Source organism: Oncorhynchus masou, chromosome 5 (genome assembly GCF_036934945.1).
Source record: "Oncorhynchus masou masou isolate Uvic2021 chromosome 5, UVic_Omas_1.1, whole genome shotgun sequence".
NCBI classification, from domain to species: domain Eukaryota; kingdom Metazoa; phylum Chordata; class Actinopteri; order Salmoniformes; family Salmonidae; genus Oncorhynchus; species Oncorhynchus masou.
Window position 1 is genome coordinate 7,165,371 of NC_088216.1, and position 23,521 is coordinate 7,188,891.

Genomic DNA, 23,521 nt, shown 5'->3' on the forward strand with positions numbered 1-23,521 from the left:
CACACACATACAAACACACTCACACACACACACGCACCCATGCACACACAAACACATGCATATGCACACACATGAACACAAAATGCCAATATCCCCCCCCTGTCTCTCTCTGTCTCTCGCTCTCTCTACGCTTTCCCTTCCCCTCCCCCCTCTCGCTCTCTTTCCCTCTTCTCATGCCCTTTCTCCCTCCCTCCTTCAGTCTCTCCCTCCCGCTCTCTCTCACAGCTGTCTCCCTCTTTCACTCTCTCTCTCTCTCTCTCTCTCTCTCTCTCTCTCTCTCTCATATATATATATATATATATTTATATATATATATGTATATATATATATATATTAATATATATATACTGTATATATCTCTTTTTCCCTCCCTCCCTCTCTCTTTCTCTCCTCCCCTTTTCGTTCCTCTCTTTCTACCTTCTTGCACTCTTGCTCAGAAAAATAATCCATGGAGGCTCTCAGACTAGAAGCTCGAGCATTAGGGTCCCTCTCAGGGGGTTCCACCCCGCTCAAGGCCCTTCTCCCTGGGGCAGACGGCTTCGTCCTTCCCCCTGGAGATCCAGAGCTGTGCCGGGAGCATGGAGAGACGTTTACCTTGTTCTGTGTGGATGACCTGGAGCCAGTGTGCAGTCAGTGTGGACTGACTGAGACCCACGAGGGGCACAGAGTCTATCCCATAACGGAGGCTGTACCTGACTGTAAGGTAAGAGACGGACGGACAGATGGACATACATACATATATACATACATACATACATACATACATACATACATACATACATACATACATACATACATACATACATACATACATACATACATACATACATACAAACATGACAGACAGACAGACAGACAAACATGACAGACAGACAGACAAACATGACAGACAGACAGACAAACATGACAGACAGACAGACAGACAGACAGACAGACAGACAGACAGACAGACAGACAGACAGACATGTCTACAAGCTACCTACACCCCTACTTCGCATTTAAATATCTGTTCATCGAGTATCTGCCATTCAGCAGGTACTTTTATTTGATGTGGCGTATCTGTGCAGTTACATAAGATAGTGTGTGTGGTTTGCACTGATTGTTTTGCAATCCACTCTGTTGTTGTTGCCATGCCACATACATACAGATGTAGCATCGTAATTTGACCAGTTTTGTCACAGTAAAATAATACTGCAGCAACAGGATTTGAACGTTCAGTCCGTAATGTTGCTTGATCGGTGGTTAGGCTATTAGCTGTCTAATATGAGGCTACATGAAGTGTGATAATGTTAAGTTAACCGTGAGTCACTGCAGGGTTTCAGTGAATTGATGTAAATCACGAAGCTCACGTGTATTTAATGTGGTGCAGGAAAATTCTCAGCAACAAAAGAGTTATGACATTAAGATCCTACATTTGTACGTGTTTGGCTCATGAAGTGTTATTTTGGTTCCATTTGTACGTGTTTGGCTCATGAAGTGTTATTTCGGTTCCAGTCTCCATGTGCTTTAACACTTAACTGACGCGTAGAGTAACATGACCTAGTCTATGAGGCCACACACACACACACACACACACACACACACACACACACACACACACACACACACACACACACACACACACACACACACACACACACACACACACACACACACACACACACACACACACACACACACACAAGCTGGGGTGGACTGGCCATCTGGCATTACAGGCAAATGACAGATGGGCTTGTCCACTTTTAGCCCAGTGGGCTGGTGTCACTTGTTTTTTAGCAATGTTATTATCTGTGTAATAATGGGAGATTCAAGGAAAAAGGAAAAAAATGGGCCAGTGTGGGGGCCCTTTAAAATGGGCCAGGGTGGGAGCCCTTTAACATGTGCTAGTGTGGGGGCCCTTTAAAATGGGCCAGGGTGGGAGCCCTTTAACATGTGCTAGTGTGGGGGCCCTTTAAAATGGGCCAGGGTGGGGGCCCTTTAACATGTGCTAGTGTGGGGGCCCTTTAAAATGGGCCAGGGTGGGAGCCCTTTAACATGTGCTAGTGTGGGGGCCCTTTAAAATGGGCCAGGGTGGGAGCCCTTAAAATGGGCCAGTGTGGGGGCCCTTTAACATGTGCCAGTGTGTGGGCCCTTTAAAATGGGCCAGTGTGGGGGCCCTTTAACATGTGCTAGTGTGGGGGCCCTTTAAAATGGGCCAGGGTGGGAGCCCTTTAACATGTGCTAGTGTGGGGGCCCTTTAAAATGGGCCAGGGTGGGAGCCCTTAAAATGGGCCAGTGTGGGGGCCCTTTAACATGTGCTAGTGTGGGGGCCCTTTAAAATGGGCCAGGGTGGGGGCCCTTAAAATGGACCAGTGCGGGGGCCTATTTTGGGACGTGTTGGAACAGTCCCAAAATGTTTTGCAGGTCATCAATCAAGTTGTCGAGAACTTTCAAAATGTGTGAAGCAAAACACATCACACTGTGCCACTTTCTGTATGTTGAAAGTTCTATATCTTCAGGAGATAGTTATTTTTTTTGTAAAATCGATCACTTTACAACTTCATTTTCATTACCTCAAAAAATCAAATCAAACCAAATCTCCTTCCAGCACACTACCAGTGTCTACATGTGAAAACAGCACATTTCTACATTTTGCAGAAGAAAAAACACATCTCTATTGATGACGTCATCAAAAGTTGAAACAATTTCCAAACAGTGATATTCAAATACAATGATGTTCCTGGTGACCTGAGGAGCATCTCGTCTCAGGTTTTGAAAATCACCGTTTTTCTTTCTTTTAATCCCACCATGTGATGTCACATAGAAGCATCGGTTTGGGGGACTTTTCTTCTTCTTTTTTAAATCACAGATCACGGAGAATATCATTCACGATTGACAGTGATGGCGCCGTGTTCTGTAAGTAGGTAGGCCTAATTTGGTGTTTGAGGGTATAAAAATACAAACATTTCTTCAAGTCAATCAAATCAAATGTATTTATATAGCCCTTCTTACATCAGCTGATATCTCAACGTGCTGTACAGAAACCCAGCCATAAACCACAAACAGCAAGCAATGCAGTTGTAGAAGCACGGTGGCTAGGAAAAGCTACTTAGAAAATCAATGTGTGTGAGAAATGATGACACCAGTTATTATTATTTTTTTGTGCACTGGCAACTAAATAAAGCTGTCACTAAACCACTGTTTAAAGATAATACTATGTAGAACATAATTCTATACAGTCTCCAATCTTCATTTTATTTTTTTAAAGGCCGACAGGATTTAATTTCTCCCGGACTCTGGCCCACGCCCCAGTACAGTAGGTGGCGGTAATGCATCATTACCCCTTGACTGCCACCTGCAGATAAACCCCCCGAAGAAGAAGAAGAAGCCCGTCAGCCACCTTCTTAGCTTGTTAGCCAATATAGCCGGAACATTGCAGCTCTTCAGACGGTTTCGGTGAATGGGAAGTTGCTGTGTTGAAAGCACACGTCTGACGTATCTACTAGTTACCCCGTTTAATTTTATAATTACGTTGTTAGTCATCTCGCTAGCTGGTTAAGTTAGCACTAAGCTAGTTGTTTATGCTAATTTAACTAGCTAGCTAACATCCCCGACCATGAGCTCACTAAACAACTCCCCCACTGCCAAAGGACAGGAGGTCTGCTGGACGGAGAAAGAGGGTCTGTGGCTTAATATTGTCGTGAAAGAAGAGGAGGAAGAGGAGGACATCACATTGAAAGGAGATGCAGGAGCGCTCAGAGAGGAAGAGGAGGACATCACATTGAAAGGAGATGCAGGAGCGCTCAGAGAGGAAGAGGAGGACATCACATTGAAAGGAGATACAGGAGCGCTCAGAGAGGAAGAGGAGGACATCACATTGAAAGGAGATACAGGAGCGCTCAGAGAGGAAGAGGGGGATGTCGTTTTTGGAGTGAAGGAGCTGGGGGAGGTCACTGTCACATTGGAAAATGAGGAGGGAAAAACTGGAGATCTGATGAACACCGGTAAGTAACTAGTGGGGTGATAATAATGAACTAAAGGAGTCTAATGTTCTGTTTAAAGGCGAATTGGCTCTTGCAGCCAAAACAGCCAAAAACTCAGTCTAAACGTGAATCGGTTCTCAATTGCGGTACAGTTCTAGAAACATAAATCCCTCTACTTTCATATCACATCAAGATAATTAACCAAATGCTAAATATACACTTACTGTACACCAGGGGAGGCTGGTGGGATGATCTATAGGAGGGCAGGCTCATTGTAATGGCCGGAATGGAATAAACGGAATGGTATTTAACATATAGAAACCACGTTCAACTCCGGTTCCATTCCAGCCATTACAAGGAGCCCGTCCTCCTATAGTCGGGGCGGCAGGGTAGCCTAGTGGTTAGAGTGTTGGACTAGTAACCGGAAGGTTGACTCTGTACCGGTACCCCCTGTATATAGCCTCCGCATTGACTCTGTACTGACACCCCCTGTATATAGCCTCCACATTGACTCTGTACTGGTACCCCTGTATATAGCCTCCACATTGACTCTGTACTGGTACCCCCTGTATATAGCCTCCACATTGACTCGGTACCGGTACCCCCTGTATATAGCCTCCACATTGACTCTGTACCGGTACCCCCTGTATATAGCCTCCACATTGACTCGGTACCGGTACCCCCTGTATATAGCCTCCACATTGACTCGGTACCGGTACCCCCTGTATATAGCCTCCACATTGACTCTGTACCGGTACCCCCTGTATATAGCCTCCACATTGACTCTGTACTGGTACCCCCTGTATATAGCCTCCACATTGACTCGGTACCGGTACCCCCTGTATATAGCCTCCACATTGACTCTGTACCGGTACCCCTGTATATAGCCTCCACATTGACTCTGTACCGGTACCCCCTGTATATAGCCTCCACATTGACTCGGTACCGGTACCCCTGTATATAGCCTCCACATTGACTCGGTACCGGTACCCATGTATATAGCCTCCACATTGACTCGGTACCGGTACCCCAGTATATAGCCTCCACATTGACTCGGTACCGGTACCCCCTGTATATAGCCTCCACATTGACTCTGTACCGGTACCCCTGTATATAGCCTCCACATTGACTCTGTACTGACACCACCTGTATATAGCCTCCACATTGACTCTGTACCGGTACCCCCTGTATATAGCCTCCACATTGACTCGGTACCGGTACCCCTGTATATAGCCTCCACATTGACTCGGTACCGGTACCCCCTGTATATAGCCTCCACATTGACTCTGTACCGGTACCCCCTGTATATAGCCTCCACATTGACTCTGTACTGACACCACCTGTATATAGCCTCCACATTGACTCTGTACCGGTACCCCTGTATATAGCCTCCACATTGACTCGGTACCGGTACCCCCTGTATATAGCCTCCACATTGACTCTGTACCGGTACCCCCTGTATATAACCTCCACATTGACTCTGTACCGGTACCCCCTGTATATAGCCTCCACATTGACTCGGTACCGGTACCCCTGTATATAGCCTCCACATTGACTCTGTACCGGTACCCCCTGTATATAGCCTCCACATTGACTCTGTACCGGTACCCCTGTATATAGCCAGGCTATTGTTATTTACTACTGCTCTTTAATTATTTGTTCTTTATCTCTTACTTTATTTTTTTGGGTTTTGATATTTTCTTAAAACTGCATTGTTGTTAAGGTCTTGTAAGTAAGCGTTTCAATGTAACGTCTACGACACCCGTTGTATTTGGTGCATGTGGCAAATAACATGTTATTTTCATTTTATTTGCAAAAAGTTCCAGGTCAAAATGATGGACGCCTCTGTTTTCATGACCTTTCAATACCTCACATCTTGGACTGTTCCTCCATTCGGATTCCTTCCAGATCTTTGAAATCGTTTTGTCACTTATGGGCTTTGCCTTTTCAATTCAAACCACAGCTTTTCAGTAGGTTTCAAGTCATTGAGATGGAATTTAAACGTTTTAGGTTTTTGACTCCAATTCTACATTAATTTCCACATTTTGATGTGTGCTTGGGGTTATTGTCTTTGCTGGAAGATCCACTTGCAGCCAAGTGTCAGTGGCAGAGGCAACAAGGTTTTTGGCTCAAATGTCCTGGTAATATGTGAAGTACCAGGATGTGATGCCATTGACCTTAACAAAGGACCCAGGACCAGTGGAAGCAAAATAGCCCCATAACATCAAATATCCACCACCAGATGTTACAGTAGCTTCGGGGTTATTTTCTGCTCCTGCATTCTAATATCCACCACCAGATGTTACAGTAGCTTTGGGGTTATTTTCTGCTCCTGCATTCTAATATCCACCACCAGATGTTACAGTAGCTTCGGGGTTATTTTCTGCTCCTGCATTCTAATATCCACCACCAGATGTTACAGTAGCTTCGGGGTTATTTTCTGCTCCTGCATTCTAATATCCAACACCAGATATTACAGTAGCTTCGGGGTTATTTTCTGCTCCTGCATTCCAATATCCACCACCAGATATTACAGTAGCTTCGGGGTTATTTTCTGCTCCTGCATTCTAATATCCACCACCATATGTTACAGTAGCTTTGGGGTTATTTTCTGCTCCTGCATTCTAATATCCACCACCAGATGTTACAGTAGCTTCGGGGTTATTTTCTGCTCCTGCATTCTAATATCCACCACCAGATGTTACAGTAGCTTCTGGGTTATTTTCTGCTCCTGCATTCTAATATCCACCACCATATGTTACAGTAGCTTCGGGGTTATTTTCTGCTCCTGCATTCTAATATCCACCACCAGATGTTACAGTAGCTTCGGGGTTATTTTCTGCTCCTGCATTCTAATATCCACCACCAGATGTTACAGTAGCTTCGGGGTTATTTTCTGCTCCTGCATTCTAATATCCACCACCAGATGTTACAGTAGCTTCGGGGTTATTTTCTGCTCCTGCATTCTAATATTGTGGGGAAATTGTGTAGTAGACTAGGTTAGTCTACTGCACGGCAGCTTAGCCTAGTGGTTAGAGGGTTGGACTTGAAGCCAGAAGGTTGCAAGTTCAAATCCCCAAGCTGACAAGGTACAAATCTGTTGTTCTGCCTCTGAACAAGGCAGTTAACCCACTAGGCCGTCATTGAAAATAAAAATTGGTTCTTAACTGACTTGCCTAGTTAAATAAAGGTAAAAATAATTAAAAAATAGTAGTGGGACATTGAGCAGTATAATGAAGGAAAATATCATTCACTGATGCGTTTTGATCGAAGTACGGACCAACTATGTTCATCTCTTATCATAACCTTGAGCAAATCAATACATTTTTAATTAGTTCAATACATTTAGTTGATTTCCTACGATGATCAATACATTTTCTATACATAACACTTCTAGAACACTGAATTCTGTTTTAATGTCTGGAATCCGTGATTCCGTTCTGCACATCTGTGATTTGATTGGGTCTTACAGGTGGCGAGGTTTATACAATTCCCCTCTGTTACAAACCAAATGTTAGGCAAGAAGCATGGGATAAAAATGGAGACTAGTTTCGGAAGTGCCAGGCTGGGCTGTGGGACAGTGGATGCATAGGGATGATTCAAATGGAACTATTAAAGAGATGCAACGAGGCCCTTTATCTACTTCCCTAGAGGCAGATGAACTGGTGAATACCATTTTATGTCTGTGTCAAGTAAGTAAGTTAGCATGCTAGCAGATACTATAGACTTTCAATGATTATGCTAATGCTAGTTAGCAATTGCGCTACGGCTAGTTAGCCACTGCCGTCAAACTGCACGCATAGACATACATACACATGGTATGCATGAGTTCATCTGACTCTGGGGAAGTAGATATTGTGAAAATCCCGAAATATCCCTTTAACAGGCATTACCTGTGGATTATTGTGATTTAACTAACAGCTATCAACCAATCAGCATCCAGGATCCAAATGTACCGTTTGGGATCTAGTCTAGATTAAACCTCATAGGAAGACAGTTTAATCATGTGGAGGTTTCATTTCTGTTTAACCAAACACTCTGTTTGTCTTTGGCAGGAGAGAGGCCAGACTTTCCCTCTGACAGCAGGAAGAGTCCCTCAGGGGAACCAGACCCAGAGACACCCAAACCAGTGAGACCACACCACTGCTCCCACTGTGGAAAGAGTTTTACCTGGTTATCAAAGCTGAAAGAGCACGAGAGGACACACACTGGAGAAAAGCCTTACCAATGTGTCATTTGTGGAAAAACTTTTACCCAGTTAGGGGCTTTCAATATCATGAGCGGACACACAGAGAAAACAATACCTACCACTGCTCTCAGAATGGAACGACATTTCCCCAGTTAGGGAACCTGAAAAAGAACGACAGAATTCTCACACAGGGAGAGAAGACAAACCACTGCTCCCGGTGCGGAAAGAGTTTTAAATGGTTATCAAAGCTGAAAGAGCACGAGAGGACCCACACAGGAGAAAAGCCTTTCCAATGCTCCCATTGCGAAAAGAAATTTAACCAGTCATCGCATCTGAAAGAGCATGAGAGAATACACACAGGAGAGAAGCCGTACCAATGCTCCCAGTGTGGAAAGGGTTTTACCTGGTTATGGAACCTGAAAACACACGAGAGGACACACACGGGAGAAAAGCCGTACCAATGCTCCCTGTGTGGAAAGACCTTTACCCAGTTAGGGGGCTTTAAATATCACGAGAGAACACACACAGAAAAAAAGAGCTACCACTGCTCTCAGTGTGAAAAGACATTTACCCGGTTAGGGAACCTAAAAAAGCATGAGACAATACACACACAGGAGGAGACAATACACACACAGGAGGAGACAATACACACACAGGAGGAGACAATACACACACAGGAGGAGACAATACACACACGGGAGGAGACAATACACACACAGGAAGAGACAATACACACACGGGAAGAGAAGGCTCCCAGTGCGGAGAGACTTTTAGTCGGTTAGGGAACCTGAAAGAACATGAAATAACACATAAAGGATAGAAACCAGGGGTGAATTCACCACCTGGTAATTCTGGCAAATGCCAGATGGGCTGGACCATTTTTTTAGTTGGGTGGTCAAAATTGACAGGCACACGTATTTTTTTAAATATATTAAAATACAAAAATGACCTATAATATATATTTTTGTGCAATTTCTCAGTTATACTAATGAGCCTTTGGCTGGTCAGTGCAGTAGAACCTTCACTGGGCAACGGCCGGCCCCCCTACCAAGTTGGGCTGGCCAATTTTACCATTCAATGTCAAACGCGGCATCAGCATAGAGACGTGCTCTGACAGTCATCAGTAAGACAGCCAATATAGACTGTCATCAGTAAGACAGCCAATATAGGCAGTCATCAGTAAGACAGCCAATATAGGCAGTCATCTGTAAGACAGCCAATATAGGCAGTCATCTGTAAGACAGCCAATATAGGCAGTCATCTGTAAGACAGCCAATATAGACTGTCATCAGTAAGACAGCCAATATAGGCAGTCATCAGTAAGACAGCCAATATAGGCAGTCATCAGTAAGACAGCCAATATAGGCAGTCATCTGTAAGACAGCCAATATAGGCAGTCATCTGTAAGACAGCCAATATAGGCAGTCATCTGTAAGACAGCCAATATAGACTGTCATCAGTAAGACAGCCAATATAGGCAGTCATCAGTAAGACAGCCAATATAGGCAGTCATCAGTAAGACAGCCAATATAGGCAGTCATCTGTAAGACAGCCAATATAGGCAGTCATCTGTAAGACAGCCAATATAGGCAGTCATCTGTAAGACAGCCAATATAGGCAGTCATCAGTAAGACAGCCAATATAGGCAGTCATCAGTAAGACAGCCAATATAGGCAGTCATCAGTAAGACAGCCAATATAGGCAGTCATCAGTAAGACAGCCAATATAGGCAGTCATCAGTAAGACAGCCAATATAGGCAGTCATCAGTAAGACAGCCAATATAGGCAGTCATCAGTAAGACAGCCAATATAGGCAGTCATCAGTAAGACAGCCAATATAGGCAGTCATCAGTAAGACAGCCAATATAGGCAGTCATCAGTAAGACAGCCCAATATAAGGCAGTCATCAGTAAGACAGCCAATATAGGCAGTCATCAGTAAGACAGCCAATATAGGCAGTCATCAGTAAGACAGCCAATATAGGCAGTCATCAGTAAGACAGCCAATATAGGCAGTCATCAGTAAGACAGCCAATATAGGCAGTCATCTGTAAGACAGCCAATATAGGCAGTCATCTGTAAGACAGCCAATATAGGCAGTCATCAGTAAGACAGCCAATATAGGCAGTCATCAGTAAGACAGCCAATATAGGCAGTCATCAGTAAGACAGCCAATATAGGCAGTCATCAGTAAGACAGCCAATATAGGCAGTCATCAGTAAGACAGCCAATATAAGTCATCAGTAAGACAGCCAATATAGGCAGTCATCAGTAAGACAGCCAATATAGGCAGTCATCAGTAAGACAGCCAATATAGGCAGTCATCAGTAAGACAGCCAATATAGGCAGTCATCTGTAAGACAGCCAATATAGGCAGTCATCTGTAAGACAGCCAATATAGGCAGTCATCAGTAAGACAGCCAATATAGGCAGTCATCAGTAAGACAGCCAATATAGGCAGTCATCAGTAAGACAGCCAATATAGGCAGTCATCAGTAAGACAGCCAATATAGGCAGTCATCAGTAAGACAGCCAATATAGGCAGTCATCAGTAAGACAGCCAATATAGGCAGTCATCAGTAAGACAGCCAATATAGGCAGTCATCAGTAAGACAGCCAATATAGACTGTCATCAGTAAGACAGCCAATATAGGCAGTCATCAGTAAGACAGCCAATATAGGCAGTCATCTGTAAGACAGCCAATATAGGCAGTCATCTGTAAGACAGCCAATATAGGCAGTCATCAGTAAGACAGCCAATATAGAAGGCTACAACCTTCTCTGACTGTTGTAACTAAGGATATTTCAGTAGCAGAAGGCTACAACTTTCTCTGACTGTTGTAACTAAGGATATTTCAGTAGCAGAAGGCTACAACCTTCTCTGACTGTTGTAACTAAGGATATTTCAGTAGCAGAAGGCTACAACCTTCTCTGACTGTAAGGATATTATTGGGGCAAAATGATTTGCGTTTTAACCACACGTTTACATTTGTGATGATGTAATCTTTATAGTTATGCTGCCATATTTTAGCCTGAGATGCTGAAAAAGAACACTACTATTTTGACTGCTTGTAATGATGCTGATAACAGAACATTAAATGACTATTTAGACTGCCTGTCTGTGTCTTGCTTGTATGAAAACTGCTGCTGAGATCGCTGTATGCAAGAGCACACCTTTGGTTGTAGAAGTGTAATTGACATACCTTTCCTTGGTTATAGAAGTGTAGTTGACATACCTTTCCTTGGTTGTAGAAGTGTAGTTGACATACCTTTCCTTGGTTGTAGAAGTGTAATTGGAATACCTTTCCTTGGTTGTAGAAGTGTAATTGACATACCTTTCCTTGGTTGTAGAAGTGTAATTGAAATACCTTTCCTTGGTTGTAGAAGTGTAATTGACATACCTTTCCTTGGTTGTAGAAGTGTAGTTGAAATACCTTTCCTTGGTTGTAGAAGTGTAGATGAAATACCTTTCCTTGGTTGTAGAAGTGTAGTTGAAATACCTTTCCTTGGTTGTAGAAGTGTAGTTGACATACCTTTCCTTGGTTGTAGAAGTGTAGTTGACATACCTTTCCTTGGTTGTAGAAGTGTAATTGACATACCTTTCCTTGGTTGTAGAAGTGTAGTTGACATACCTTTCCTTGGTTGTAGAAGTGTAGTTGACATACCTTTCCTTGGTTGTAGAAGTGTAATTGACATACCTTTCCTTGGTTGTAGAAGTGTAGTTGACATACCTTTCCTTGGTTGTAGAAGTGTAATTGACATACCTTTCCTTGGTTGTAGAAGTGTAGTTGACATACCTTTCCTTGGTTGTAGAAGTGTAATTGACATACCTTTCCTTGGTTGTAGAAGTGTAATTGACATACCTTTCCTTGGTTGTAGAAGTGTAATTGACATACCTTTCCTTGGTTGTAGAAGTGTAATTGACATACCTTTCCTTGGTTGTAGAAGTGTAGTTGACATACCTTTCTTTGGTTTGCTCTTTTGTCATATAAACTCTCCAAACAGCCCTCCCGACCGCTTGGAGGTGTCCGCATGGTCCCAAAGCACACTGTCAACTTCTTTTGTATCACATTCCAATGATAAAACACGGGGGACAAAAATGCAATTTTTGAATGTGAGGGGGACATGCCCCCTTCCCCCGTCCCCCCGTGTCCCTAGTGGAAGTTGCGGCTCTGGCTGCATGTAACTCCCCACATGAGTTTTGCATTTGGGTAAAAACAATCTGCGTAACCTAGGCAACAACTGTTATTTTGCTTCTCAATGATCATGCAAGTGAAGTACCACACCATTTGATGGACGGCACATTTATTTAAATTCTCCAGTTCCACCTCTGGGCAGCCACTCCATAGCCGGAAAGCAGAGCTTGACAGTGGCGAGTTCGTTTTGCATGGTCCGGTGCCCTGGATGGGTGGAGTTTGTACATTTTAGAACATTCCATTGGTCCTTAAGGGAAATCTTCACCCACCGGGGCCCTGGGGTTCTACTAAACTAACAAATGGAATGGTGTTAAGATGGTCATTCCATGGATCATTTAGCTATTTGATTTAGAGTTTTAGGACCCCTTTAGTTATATAAAAATATATATTTACATTTTTATTTTGATAGAATATTGAGTATGTCCTTTACTACTATATAGAAACACATTGAATAACACATTCATAAATGGAAAAAACACTGTAAAATAAAAAGTCATAAGGTTTTGACGTGTCTGTCATTCGGAGCGCATTCAGACCCCTTGACTTTTTACACATTTTGTTACGTTACAGCCTTCTTCTAAAATGTATTAAATAAATACAAATTCTCAGCAATCAACACACAATGCCCCATAATGAAAAAGCGAAAACAGGTTTTTAGAAATGTTTGCAACTGTATAAAAAAAGATACCTTATTTCCATAAGTATTGAGACTGGAAATTGAGGCACCTAAAGACTCAGACCATGAGACACAATATTCTCTGGTCTGACCAAACCAAGATTGAACTCTTTGGCCTGAATGTCAAGCGTCACGTCTGGAGGAAACCTGACACAACCCCTACGGTGAAGCATGGTGGTGGCAGCATCACGTCTGGAGGAAACCTGACACCACCCCTACGGTGAAGCATGGAGGTGGCAGCATCACGTCTGGAGGAAACCTGGCACCATCCCTACGGTGAAGCATGGTGGTTACAACATCATGCTGTGGGGATATTTTTCCAGCGGCAGGGACTGGGACTCGTCAGGATTTTTAGGAAAAGGTGACAGAGCAAAGTATAGAGAGATTCTTGATGAAAACCTGCTCCAGAGCACTCAGGGCCTCAGACTGTGGCAAAGGTTCACCTTCCAACAGGACAACAACACTAGGCACACAGCTAAAGGCAATGCAGGAGTGGCTTCAGGACAAGTCTGAATGTCCTTGAATGGCCCAGCCAGAGCCCAGATTTGAACCAGATCGAACATCTCTGGAGAGACCTGATGATAGCTGTGCAGCAACGCTCCCCATCCAACCTGACGGAGCTTGAGAGGATCTGCAGAGAAAAATGGAAGCATCTTCCCAAATACAGGTGTGCCAAGCTTGTAACGTCATACCCAAGAAGACTCAAGGTTGTAATCGCTGCCAAAGGTGCTTCAACAAAGTACTGAGTAAAGGGTCTCAATACTTATGTAAATGTGATATTTCAGTTTCTTGATTTTTAATAAATTAGTAAACATTTCTAAAAACCTATTTCTGCTTTGTCTACATGGGGTATTGTGTATAGATTGATGAGGGGGAAAAAAGATTTAATCAATTTTAGAATAAGGCTGTAATGTAACAAAATGTGGAAAAAGTCGAGGAGTCTGAATACTTACCGAATGCGCTGAATCTAGGATATAGAAGCTCAGAAGACCAAAATAAGTTGGAGACAAATATTTAACCCCTTTAGTTGTTGGCCACAAACATTATTTAAATCAGTTACCTTCAGACAAGTCCCATGACAGCCTCCACTGATCTCCAGTGGTGTTTTTGTATTAGTTTTAAACATGAGCTGGTTAAAAAAGACAAGGACCATGTCTCGCCAGTCACTGATACAGAAATGGTTGAGAAACGCTGTACTGTACTGCCAATATTGGCTATGGCCCGTCAAGTGACCGGGTGAAATCGGTGAGGGAGGCGCCCCATGATCAAATGGAACAGTCATCTGCGCTGCTCTGTCATTTTGTCAGCAATCCAGCATGGATCAATGGCTGTATAAAGACTGGCCAAAACCATAGATCACCTGACTCCATTCATTCCTATAGGACGAGTCAATAGCACATGACATGCTCAGTTTGAGCTACTCCAGGAAATGACTTTGCAGGCTAGCTCAGTGCTGCCCCCTCTGAGTAACTGAAGTTGAAGGCCGACCGGGGTACTGCAGGTTGCCAGTACAATTTTTTTTACAAAAGTCAGACATACATCTGGTGTATTAGAATCAATTATTGGTACAATGATTGTATTCAATTTAAAAAACAAAATGGGGGGGGTCTGCTAACAACGCCTGCAGTACCGCTGTCGGCCTTGACTTTCCGTGGCTTCAATGAGAGGGGATCGTTTTCCCCTGAGTATGCTGCGTCGTTTAAGAAACATACAAACATCTCTTTTCCACAAAATATATGTTGATGTTTTTTTTAACTATTTTGCATTGGGGAGGTAGATAAAGTGTTTATCATAGTCAATCACTGTTGTATTTTTTTTAAATTTTGTTTACTTGGATAGGGACGAACACATTGACACATTGAACAACAATCGTCCGATGCATTGCACTGAAGTATTGCTAGCAAACGTTCAACACCAGTCCCTATGGGCTTTTATGGAAACAGAAATAAAGAATGAAAAAAAAGTATATGAAAAATAAAGTATACATCTATTGTATTGTGATACGCTGGTTGTCATTCTTCCTACTGCCCACCAGGGGGAGCTGAACTCTTCACTGGGGAAGCTGCTCGGGAAGAGCAGGAGGTTTGAGAAGGTTACGCGGATCTTTGAACACGCCTCCCAACACAACCAGGTACGACTTGCATTGTCGGTCTGTCAATGAATCAATCACAATTAAATAATCAATTATAAAGCGCCTTTTACATGAGCTGTCACAAATCAGCTGTCACAAAGTTATCACATCTGTGCACCCTCCCTCCCTGCCTCCCCACTCCGTTCCTCCCTCCCTCCCCCAGAGCCATGCCCAGCAGACAGAGAGACAGATAAAGGAGGAGTTTGAGAAGCTGCACCAGTTCCTGAGAGAGGAGGAGGAGGCCAGGCTAGCCAGGCTGAGGGAGGAAGAGGAGGAGAGGAATAGAGTGATGAAGGAGAAGAGAGAGAGAGTGGGAAAAGAGATGAAGCTGCTGGCTAAAACCATCCGAGAGATCGAGGAAGAGATGAAGGAAGACAGGGATGACATCGCCTTTCTGCAGGTGTGTGTGTGTGTGTGTGTGTGTGTGTGTGTGTGTGTGTGTGTGTGTGTGTGTGTGTGTGTGTGTGTGTGTGTGTGTGTGTGTGTGTGTGTGTGTGTGTGTGTGTGTGTCTCTGTGCGTGATGGCATACTGTGCATTGGCATAAATGTGATAAGACATTGCTTTGTTTTCCAGAATTACCAGGAAACAGTAAAGAGGTATGCACTCTCTCTGTCTCTCTCTCTGTCTCTCTCTCTCTGTCTCTCTCTCAGTCTCTCTCTCTCTGTCTCTCTCTCAGTCTCTCTCTCTCTCTGTCTCTCTCCCCTGTCTCTGTCTCTCTCTCAGTCTCTCTCTCTGTCTCTCTCTCTCTCTGTCTCTTTCCCCCTGTCTCTCTCTCTCTCTCTCTCTCTCTCTGTATCTCTCTCTCTCTGTCTCTCTCTCTCTCTCTCTCTCTCTCTCCTCTCTGTCTCTCTCCCTCTCTCTCTCTCTGTCTCTCTCGCCCTCTCTGTCTCTCTCTCCCTCTGTCTCTCTCTGTCTCTCTCCCCTGTCTCTCTCTCTCTCTCTGTCTCTCTCTCTCTGGCTCTCTCTCCCTCTGTCTCTCTCTCCCTCTGTCTCTCTCTGTCTCTCTCCCTCTGTCTCTCTCTCCCTCTGTCTCTCTCTGTCTCTCTCCCCTGTCTGTCTCTCTCTCTCTGTCTCTCTCTCTCTGGCTCTCTCTCCCTCTGTCTCTCTCTCCCTCTGTCTCTCTCCATCTCTCTCCCTCTGTCTCTCTCTCTGTCTCTTTCTCCCTCTCTCTCTCTCTCTCTCTGTCTCTTTCTCCCTCTCTGTCTCTCTCTCCCTCTCTCTGTCTCTCTCTCCCTCTCTCTCTCCCTCTGTCTCTCTCCCACTGTCTCTCTCTCTCTCTCTCTGTCTCTCTCTCCCTCTGTCTCTGTCTCTGTCAATTCAATTCAAGGGGCTTTATTGGCATGGGTAACATGTGTTAACATTGCCAAAGCAAGTAAGGTAGATAATATATAAAGTGAAATAAACAATAAAAATTAACAGTAGACATCACACATACAGAAGTTTCAAAACAATAAAGACATTACAAATGTCATATTATATATATACAGTGTTTTTACAATGTACATCCCCCAACCCTCCCTGTCAGCATAATGGTAAAGGACACAAGATAAAATAAATAAGCATAGATATGGGTTGTATTTACAATGGTGCGTGTTCTTCACTGTTTGCCCTTTTCTCGTGGCAACAGGTCACAAATCTTGCTGCTCTGATGGCACACTGTGGAATTTCACCCAGTAGATATGGGAGTTTTTCAAAATTGGATTTGTTTTCGAATTCTTTGTGGATCTGTGTAATCTGAGGGAAATATGTCTCTCTAATATGGTCATACATTGGGCAGGAGGTTAGGAAGTGCAGCTCAGTTTCCACCTCATTTTGTGGGCAGTGAGCACATAGCCTGTCTTCTCTTGAGAGCCATGTCTGCCTACGGCGGCCTTTCTCAATAGCAAGGCTATGCTCGCTGAGTCTGTACATAGTCAAAGCTTTCCTTAATTTTGGGTCAGTCACAGTGGTCAGGTATTCTGCCGCTGTGTACTCTCTGTGTAGGGACAAATAGAATTCTAGTTTTCTCAGTTTTTTTGTTAATTCTTTCCAATGTGTCAAGTAATTATCTTTTTGTTTTCTCATGATTTGGTTGGGTCTAATTGTGCTGCTGTCATGGGGCTCTGTAGGGTGTGTTTGTGAACAGTCCCTCTGTCTCTCTCTCCCTCTCTCTCTGTCTCTCTCTCCCTCTCTCTCTGTCTCTCTCTCCCTCTGTCTCTCTCCCCCTCTGTCTCTCTCCCCCCCTCTCTCTCTCCCCCTCTCTCTCTCTCTCTCCCTGTTTCTCTCTCTCTGTTTCTCTCTCTCTCACTCTGTGCTTCTCTTTTTGGCACAAATCACACACAGAGCCCTGTAACAGAATAGAGTATGTGTGTTTGTAGGACGTGGCAGAGTCATGGGGAGCCAGAGGAGGTGTGTGGTCCTCTGATAGACGTGTCCAAACACCTGACCAACCTCCGTTACTCCGTCTGGAACGACATGCTGCACATAACCCCTTACAGTGAGTCTGGGGGAGGGACGGAGTGGTGTGTCCCCTATCTCCCCCTCTTCCCCCAACCCCTCCCTGTCAGCATAACCCCTTGCAGTGAGTCTGGGGGGAGGGACGGAGTGGTGTGTCCCCTATCTCCCCCTCTCACTTTCCCTCCCCCTGCCCCCCTCTTCCCCCAACCCCTCCCTTTCAGCATAACCCCTTACAGTGAGTCTGGGGGGAGGGACGGAGTGGTGTGTCCCCTATCTCCCCCTCTCACTTTCCCTCCCCCTGCCCCCCTCTTCCCCCAACCCCTCCCTGTCAGCATAACCCCTTACAGTGAGTCTGGGGGGAGGGATGGAGTGGTGTGTCCCCTATCTTTCCCTCCCCCTGCCCCCCTCTTCCCCCAACCCCTCCCTGTCAGCATAACCCCTTACAGTGAGTCTGGGGGAGGGACGGAGTGGTGTGTCCCCTATCTCCCCCTCTCACTTTCCCTCCCCCTCTCCCCCTCTTCCCCCAACCCCTCCCTGACAGCATAACCCCTTACAGTGAGTCTGGGGGAGGGACGGAGTGGTGTGTCCCCTATCCCCCTCTCCGGAGTGGTGTGTCCCTATCTCCCCCCTCTCCTTTCCCTCCCCCTCCCCCTCTTCCCCCAACCCCTCCCTTTCAGCATAACCCCTTACAGTGAGTCTGGGGGAGGGACGGAGTGGTGTGTCCCCTATCTCCCCCTCTCACTTTCCCTCCCCCTGCCCCCCTAGTCCCCCAACCCCTCCCTGTCAGCATAACCCCTTACAGTGAGTCTGGGGGAGGGACGGAGTGGTGTGTCCCCTATCTCCCCCTCTCACTTTCCCTCCCCCTCTTCCCCCAACCCCTCCCTTTCAGCATAACCCCTTACAGTGAGTCTGGGGGAGGGACGGAGTGGTGTGTCCCCTATCTCCCCCTCTCACTTTCCCTCCCCCTCTCCCCCCAACCCCTCCCTGTCAGCATAACCCCTTACAGTGAGTCTGGGGGGAGGGACGGAGTGGTGTGTCCCCTATCTCCCCCTCTCACTTTCCCTCCCCCTGTCCCCCTCTTCCCCCAACCCCTCCCTTTCAGCATAACCCCTTACAGTGAGTCTGGGGGAGGGACAGAGTGGTGTGTCCCCTATCTCCCCCTCTCACTTTCCCTCCCCCTGTCCCCCTCTTCCCCCAACCCCTCCCTTTCAGCTCCAGTAACCCTGGACCCGACCACATCCTGCCCATCTCTGGTCCTCTCCCCTGGGCTAACCTCTGTCCAGCTGGGAAACGAGAGGATCCAGATCCAGCCTGCTAACCCAGAGAGATTTGACCCGATCGACTGTGCTCTGGGCTGGGAAGGATTCAGCTCCGGCACCCACTGCTGGACCGTGGAGGTGAGGCACTCACTGACTGAGGGTGGGCTTCAAATGGCACACCGTTCACTATTTGGTGCTTTTCACCAGGGCCCATACACACAGACTGATGGAGGTTCTTGGTGTCTTTGACCAGGGCCCATACACACCCACTGATGGACCGTGGTGTTTTTGACCAGGGCACTCACTGACTGATGGAGGTTCTTGGGTTGTTGACCAGGGCCCATACACACGTTCACTGATGGAGGTTCTTGCTTTTCACCAGGGCCCATACACACACACTGATGGAGGTTCTTGGTGTTTTTGACCAGGGCCCATACACACACACTGATGGAGGTTCTTGGTGTTTTTGACCAGGGCCCATACACACACACTGATGGAGGTTCTTGGTGTTTTTGACCAGGGCCCATACACACACACTGATGGAGGTTCTTGGTGGTTTTGACCAGGGCCCATACACACACACTGATGGAGGTTCTTGGTGTTTTTGACCAGGGCCCATACACACACACTGATGGAGGTTCTTGGTGTTTTTCACCAGGGCCCATACACACACACTGATGGAGGTTCTTGGTGTTTTTGACCAGGGCCCATACACACACACTGATGGAGGTTCTTGGTGTTTTTGACCAGGGCCCATACACACACACTGATGGAGGTTCTTGGTGTTGTTGACCAGGGCCCATACACACACACACTGATGGAGGTTCTTGGTGTTTTTCACCAGGGCCCATACACACACACACTGATGGAGGTTCTTGGTGTTTTTCACCAGGGCCCATACACACACACTGATGGAGGTTCTTGGTGTTTTTGACCAGGGCCCATAAACACACACTGATGGAGGTTCTTGGTGTTTTTGACCAGGGCCCATAAACACACACTGATGGAGGTTCTTGGTGTTTTTGACCAGGGCCCATACACACACACACTGATGGAGGTTCTTGGTGTTTTTGACCAGGGCCCATAAACACACACTGATGGAGGTTCTTGGTGTTTTTCACCAGGGCCCATAAACACACACTGATGGAGGTTCTTGGTGTTTTTGACCAGGGCCCATACACACACACTGATGGAGGTTCTTGGTGTTTTTGACCAGGGCCCATACACACACACACACACACACAGATCTTTATTGATGGTATTGGAGGAATATTATATATATATTTGTCTTTCAGGAATGTTACTTTGTCGGTACAATTCAAAATATAATTTTAAGTATACAAGAGTATAATGATAACAAATATATCCTGCTTCAAGGTTGGAGAGAGCAGCAACTGGACAGTTGGTGTGGCCAGCCAATCGGTGCGTAGGAGGGAGGAGTTTGAGGCGTGCCCGGAGGAGGGGCTATGGACCCTCAGCCTACGGAATGGGACGTACCGTGCCATGACCACACCCTGTACCACCCTCCCTCTGGACTGGTCCCGCCCCTTTCACAGGATCAAGGTGGGGCAATAGTTAGATAAGAGGGTGTACTTGAGAGAGGGGGAGGCACACCCACAAGTATTAGAATAGAATCAAATAGATTCAGTTAATTAACTGTTGACCCTGTGTGTCTAACTTAGTCTTCTGTTTCTGTAGTTTTACCCTGTAAGACAGAGTGCCAACAACAGATTTCCTTCCTTTTTCTTCATTTATAATTTCTTATAGATAAACCATCCTCATAGAATGAAGTTGTATGTCATCTTTAGGTGTTTCTGGACTGGGAGGAGGGTCAGGTGGAATTCTGGGATGCGATGAGGGACAAACTCCTGTTCACCTTCACGCACCGCTTCACAGAGACGCTGTATCCGTACTTCGAGAGCAGCTGTTCTAAGTGCTGGCTAGTGGTGTTACCCCAGAGAGTGTGTGTGGAGGTAGAGCTAGATCCTATCCCTGAGGATGACGATGGAGACCAGATCCCACACGACGGATCATCCAATGAGGGAGAGGATACCGAGACTAGATCCACTGACGACAGCAAGCTGACAGAAACCGGATCCCCTGTCGGAGCCCAGATCCCAATGACCGGATCTCCCAAGATCTCAACCACTGACCAGAACCAAGAGACAAGATCCCCTGACAAAACGTCAAACACTGGATCCGCTCAAAGGATGGCCTGGATCCCAAAGACTAAATCCACCGGTAAGGGAAAGGGAAAGATCCCACAGACTGGATCCGCTGTTCAGAAGCAGATCAAAAACACGAGATCCAATGGAAGCTACCACATCACGAAGGATAGGCCGCTAATCCAGGTCAGGAGGATAGGATCCACTGAGTGATCCACTGAGTGATCCACTGAGAGATCCACAAGCAACAACACAGAGATCAAGTTGCCCTGCAGCTCAGCCCAGATCATCCAACACAGACTAGATCCCCCAACCTCCATTGACTAGATATTCTACCTCCACAGACTAGATCACCTACCTCCATAGACTAGATCTCCTACCTCCACAGACTAGATCTTCTACCTCCACAGACTAGATTCCCTACCTCCATAGACTAGATCCCCTACCTCCATAGACTAGATCCCCTACCTCCATAGACTAGATCTCTTTCCTCTACAGACTAGATCCCCTACCTCCACAGACTAGATCCCCTACCTCCACAGACTAGATCCCCTACCTCCACAGACTAGATCCCCTACCTCCATAGACTAGATCTCCTACCTCCACAGACTAGATCCCCTACCTCCACAGACTAGATTCCCTACCTCCACAGACTAGATCTCCTACCTCCACAGACTAGATCTCCTACCTCCATAGATTATATCGCCTACCTCCACAGACTAGATCTCATAGATGCTGTCATTGACTAGATCACCAAACACACTATATTTGAGATCTCTTACAAGCATTTCTGTGTAATGTTGTAATACACAGTGTATCATAGTGGAGGTAATGTTGTAATACACAGTGTATCATAGTGGAGGTAATGTTGTAATACACAGTGTATCATAGTGGAGGTAATGTTGTACCACACAGTGTATTATAGTGGAGGTAATGGTGTAATACACAGTGTATCATAGTGGAGGTAATGTTGTACCACACAGTGTATCATAGTGGAGGTAATGTTGTACCACACAGTGTATCATAGTGGAGGTAATGTTGTAATACACAGTGTATCATAGTGGAGGTAATGTTGTAATACACAGTGTATCATAGTGGAGGTAATGCTGTAATACACAGTGTATCACAGTGGAGGTAATGTTGTAATACACAGTGTATCATAGTGGAGGTAATGGTGTACCACACAGTGTATTATAGTGGAGGTAATGTTGTATTACACAGTGTATTATAGTGGAGGTAATGTTGTAATACACAGTGTATCATAGTGGAGGTAATGTTGTAATACACAGTGTATCACAGTGGAGGTAATGTTGTAATACACAGTGTATCATAGTGGAGGTAATGGTGTAATACACAGTGTATCATAGTGGAGGTAATGGTGTACCACACAGTGTATTATAGTGGAGGTAATGTTGTAATACACAGTGTATCATAGTGGAGGTAATGTTGTAATACACAGTGTATCATAGTGGAGGTAATGTTGTAATACACAGTGTATCATAGTGGAGGTAGTGTTGTAATACACAGTGTATTATAGTGGAGGTAATGTTGTAATACACAGTGTATCATAGTGGAGGTAATGTTGTAATACACAGTGTATCATAGTGGAGGTAATGTTGTACCACACAGTGTATCATAGTGGAGGTAATGTTGTAATACACAGTGTATCATAGTGGAGGTAATGTTGTAATACACAGTGTATCATAGTGGAGGTAATGTTGTACCACACAGTGTATTATAGTGGAGGTAATGTTGTAATACACAGTGTATCATAGTGGAGGTAATGTTGTAATACACAGTGTATCATAGTGGAGGTAATGAAGCATCTGTTCTTCCAGTGTAATGTGTTCTGAATAAAGAACAAATAAAGAATGATACTGTTTGAGTGATTTAAAACAAACATGTTTTAACTAGGCAAGTCAGTTAGGAACAAATGATTATTTACAATGACGGCTGAGTGGGGAACAGTGACTTACCTGCCTTGGTCAAGGGCACAACAACAGATACTTTGTCAGTTCGGGGACTTGATCATGCAACCTTTTGGTTACTGGCCTAAATCACGGCCTAGTGGGGAACAGTGACTTACCTGCCTTGGTCAAGGGCACAACAACAGATACTTTGTCAGTTTGGGGACTTGATCATGCAACCTTTTGGTTACTGGCCTAACGCTCTGACCACTAGGCTACCTGCCACACGTACAAACACTATGCTTAACATATTCACAGCCAAATGAATACATCCTAATAAATAGTCACTTTTTTTAATCAAACATTTACTCACATCAAATTCATAATTCTCCCCCCAAACCTGAAGACAATAGATAACAGACTACTAGACGCTACAGTAAAGTGCAGTGTCTCACATTCACAGCTAACACAGAATATATGGTCTGTCCAAATTATACCCTATTCCCTATGGGAAGTAGTGTACTTCTGCATGGAAGGAATAGGGCTCTGGTCTAATGTAGTGCACTACTGTATGTAGGGAATAGGGCTCTGGTCTGAAGT

The 23,521-nt window shown here is 45.2% G+C and overlaps 2 protein-coding genes across 2 annotated transcripts; both read left to right on the forward strand.

Moving 5' to 3' along the window:
• Nucleotides 1-375: 375 nt before the first annotated feature.
• Nucleotides 376-22,886, forward strand: LOC135531955 (E3 ubiquitin-protein ligase TRIM35-like). The gene is made up of 8 exons (XM_064959645.1): nt 376-703; nt 15,058-15,153; nt 15,317-15,553; nt 15,728-15,750; nt 17,512-17,630; nt 18,803-18,987; nt 20,227-20,412; nt 20,658-22,886. The coding sequence occupies exons 1-8, from the start codon at nt 449-451 to the stop codon at nt 21,225-21,227; spliced, it is 1,671 nt and encodes a 556-aa protein (XP_064815717.1). The 5' UTR covers nt 376-448; the 3' UTR covers nt 21,228-22,886.
• On the forward strand, nt 3,326-9,867 carry LOC135531965 (zinc finger protein 202-like). The gene is made up of 2 exons (XM_064959655.1): nt 3,326-3,983; nt 8,018-9,867. The coding sequence occupies exons 1-2, from the start codon at nt 3,596-3,598 to the stop codon at nt 8,305-8,307; spliced, it is 678 nt and encodes a 225-aa protein (XP_064815727.1). The 5' UTR covers nt 3,326-3,595; the 3' UTR covers nt 8,308-9,867.
• Nucleotides 22,887-23,521: the final 635 nt, after the last annotated feature.

Coding starts and splice junctions, on each gene's coding strand:
- LOC135531955 (XM_064959645.1), top strand. CDS start 449: ATGGAGGCTCTCAGACTAGAAGCTCGAGCATTAGGGTCCCTCTCAGGG. Junction 15,154..15,316: donor ACGCCTCCCAACACAACCAG/GTACGACTTGCA, acceptor TCCCTCCCCCAG/AGCCATGCCCAGCAGACAGA. Junction 18,988..20,226: donor CCCACTGCTGGACCGTGGAG/GTGAGGCACTCA, acceptor TCCTGCTTCAAG/GTTGGAGAGAGCAGCAACTG.
- LOC135531965 (XM_064959655.1), top strand. CDS start 3,596: ATGAGCTCACTAAACAACTCCCCCACTGCCAAAGGACAGGAGGTCTGC. Junction 3,984..8,017: donor TGGAGATCTGATGAACACCG/GTAAGTAACTAG, acceptor TGTCTTTGGCAG/GAGAGAGGCCAGACTTTCCC.